The sequence below is a fragment of the Eumetopias jubatus genome, unplaced genomic scaffold (genome assembly GCF_037043125.1).
Source record: "Eumetopias jubatus isolate StellerSeaLion01/CBP00866 unplaced genomic scaffold, mEumJub1_p1.0 scaffold_1, whole genome shotgun sequence".
NCBI classification, from domain to species: Eukaryota; Metazoa; Chordata; class Mammalia; order Carnivora; family Otariidae; genus Eumetopias; species Eumetopias jubatus.
The window spans coordinates 206,176,699-206,178,616 of record NW_028274807.1 but is presented as its reverse complement, the minus strand read 5'-3'; the positions used below and the strand labels follow the sequence as shown (position 1 = coordinate 206,178,616).

The following is a 1,918-nucleotide window of genomic DNA, read 5'->3' as shown; positions in this document are numbered from 1 at the left end:
ATGACCATTAACTGAGACTGACCAAAACGTAGGTAGTTCAAGGAAAGAAATATTGCAAAATCAATAAACATAAGAATTCTGGCTAGAAAAGCACATCAGATCTGGTGCTTCCCAATGGAACTTACTAGAAACAACTAGACCAGTTGTCTACTCTAAGGTTTTAGAAGGAACTAAGTTGTTACAGAAACAGCAAAATCTTAGGACTTTTGGGCCTCTGCATTTGCATCTTTTTATTACACAGATTAACCTGAACATTAAGCAAAGTGGGGCTTCTGTCCTGGTCTCTCTAGTTTGCCAAGGACTTCCTTTTAACCATGATGTGTTCTTCAGGCTACAGTGTGAGCACCACAAGGTCAAGGATTTTGTTTGTTCCCTACTGGACCTTCAGCCCTTCAAAGACTATCTACAATATAAAAGATGTTCAAGAAATAGTTGTTCGAAGAATAAAGTAATACACAGAGAACCAAGAGTGATATGAAGGAAACATGGAACATTGAGACTGTGCAAGGACATTTGGTACAGATGGGCACTGGATTTGGGCACTCAAACATCCCCGTGCTATGGCCACTGAATAAAAACTGGCTTCCTCTTGACGAGGGCCCCCAAGGCTCCCTTCATGTCACTGTTGCGTAGGCTGTAGATGAAAGGGTTCAGCATGGGAGTGACCACGGTGTACATCACCGCAGCGGCTGTGTCCTTCTGGGCTGTGTGGGAGGACGTGGGGCTAAAATAAACCTCAATGAGTGTCCCATAGAACAGGGACACCACAGACAGATGAGAGCCACAGGTGGAGAAAGCCTTCTGCTTGCCTCTGGTGGAGGGGATCCTCAGGACCGTGGCAAAGATGCGTGTGTAGGAGACCAAGATGCCCACAAAGGTGGTGACAGTGGGCAGGGCGCCCACGGTGTACACCATTGCATTATTGAGAAAGGTGTCAGAGCAGGCCAGCTTAAGCAGAGGGCTGAGGTCACAAAAGAAATGGGGCACGCGGTTGTGGGTGCAGAAGGAGAGGCGAGTCAATAAGACTGTGTGGGTGAGGGCATTCCCGAAGGCTGCAGACCAGGATGCAGCCACCAGGAGGCCACAGAGCTGTGGTGTTACAGACCTGGCATAGTGCAGAGGGTGACAGATGGCCACATAGCGGTCATAGGCCATGGCAGTCAGCAGGAAGCTATCGACGCCAGCAAACCAGATGAAGAAGAACATCTGGGTCAGGCAGCCCGCGTAAGGGATCCCTTTGTACCCTGACACGTGGTTGGCCAGCGTCTTGGGAATGGTGGTAGAGGTGAAGCAAATGTCCACAAAGGCCAGGTTAGCCAGGAAGAAGTACATGGGAGTGTGGAGTCGGGGGTCAGTGGTGATTGCCAGGATGATGAGCAGGTTCCCCAGTCCCGTGAGCAGGTACATAATCAGGAAGAGGATGAAGAGCAGCTGCCGTTGCTTGGGGTTCTCTGAGAGGCCCAGGAGCAGGAACTCAGAGACCGAGGTGACATTTGCCTCTTCCATGGCCATCCTGGATCAATCAGAAAGGACATCCAAGAGTTGTCCAGGGTCCTGATACGGCCAGCCCTCCTACTGCACCCTGATCTCATCTCCCCTCGTTGGTTCAGTCATTCATCAATTCTTCCCATCCTCTCCTGCAACAGGACCCCCACCCACCCACCGGTTTGCTGCATCCTTTCCATCAGTGACACACCATTCATTCCCCACAACCCACCTGCCGGATGGTGGGGAAGCCGCCAAGCACGTGGACCATTTCTCACCTCACCCCCTACACCTCCATGCCCCAGGGTGTCATCTGGGTTCAGTGGTCAGCTCAGCCTGCACTCGGGGTAACGTGGAAATCTGGGCATTAACACCCCCAGGAGTGACTTTCAGCCGGCAGAGGACCTGTCCTTGTTGGGTGACTCCCCTGGCG

At 51.5% G+C, this 1,918-nt stretch overlaps 1 protein-coding gene across 1 annotated transcript; it reads right to left on the bottom strand.

The window, feature by feature from the left end:
• Window positions 1–558: 558 nt before the first annotated feature.
• On the bottom strand, window positions 559–1,512 carry LOC114196365 (olfactory receptor 1f45-like). Its single transcript, XM_028086990.1, has one exon. The coding sequence runs from the start codon at window positions 1,510–1,512 to the stop codon at window positions 559–561; it is 954 nt and encodes a 317-aa protein (XP_027942791.1).
• Between the last annotated feature and the right edge of the window lie 406 nt (window positions 1,513–1,918).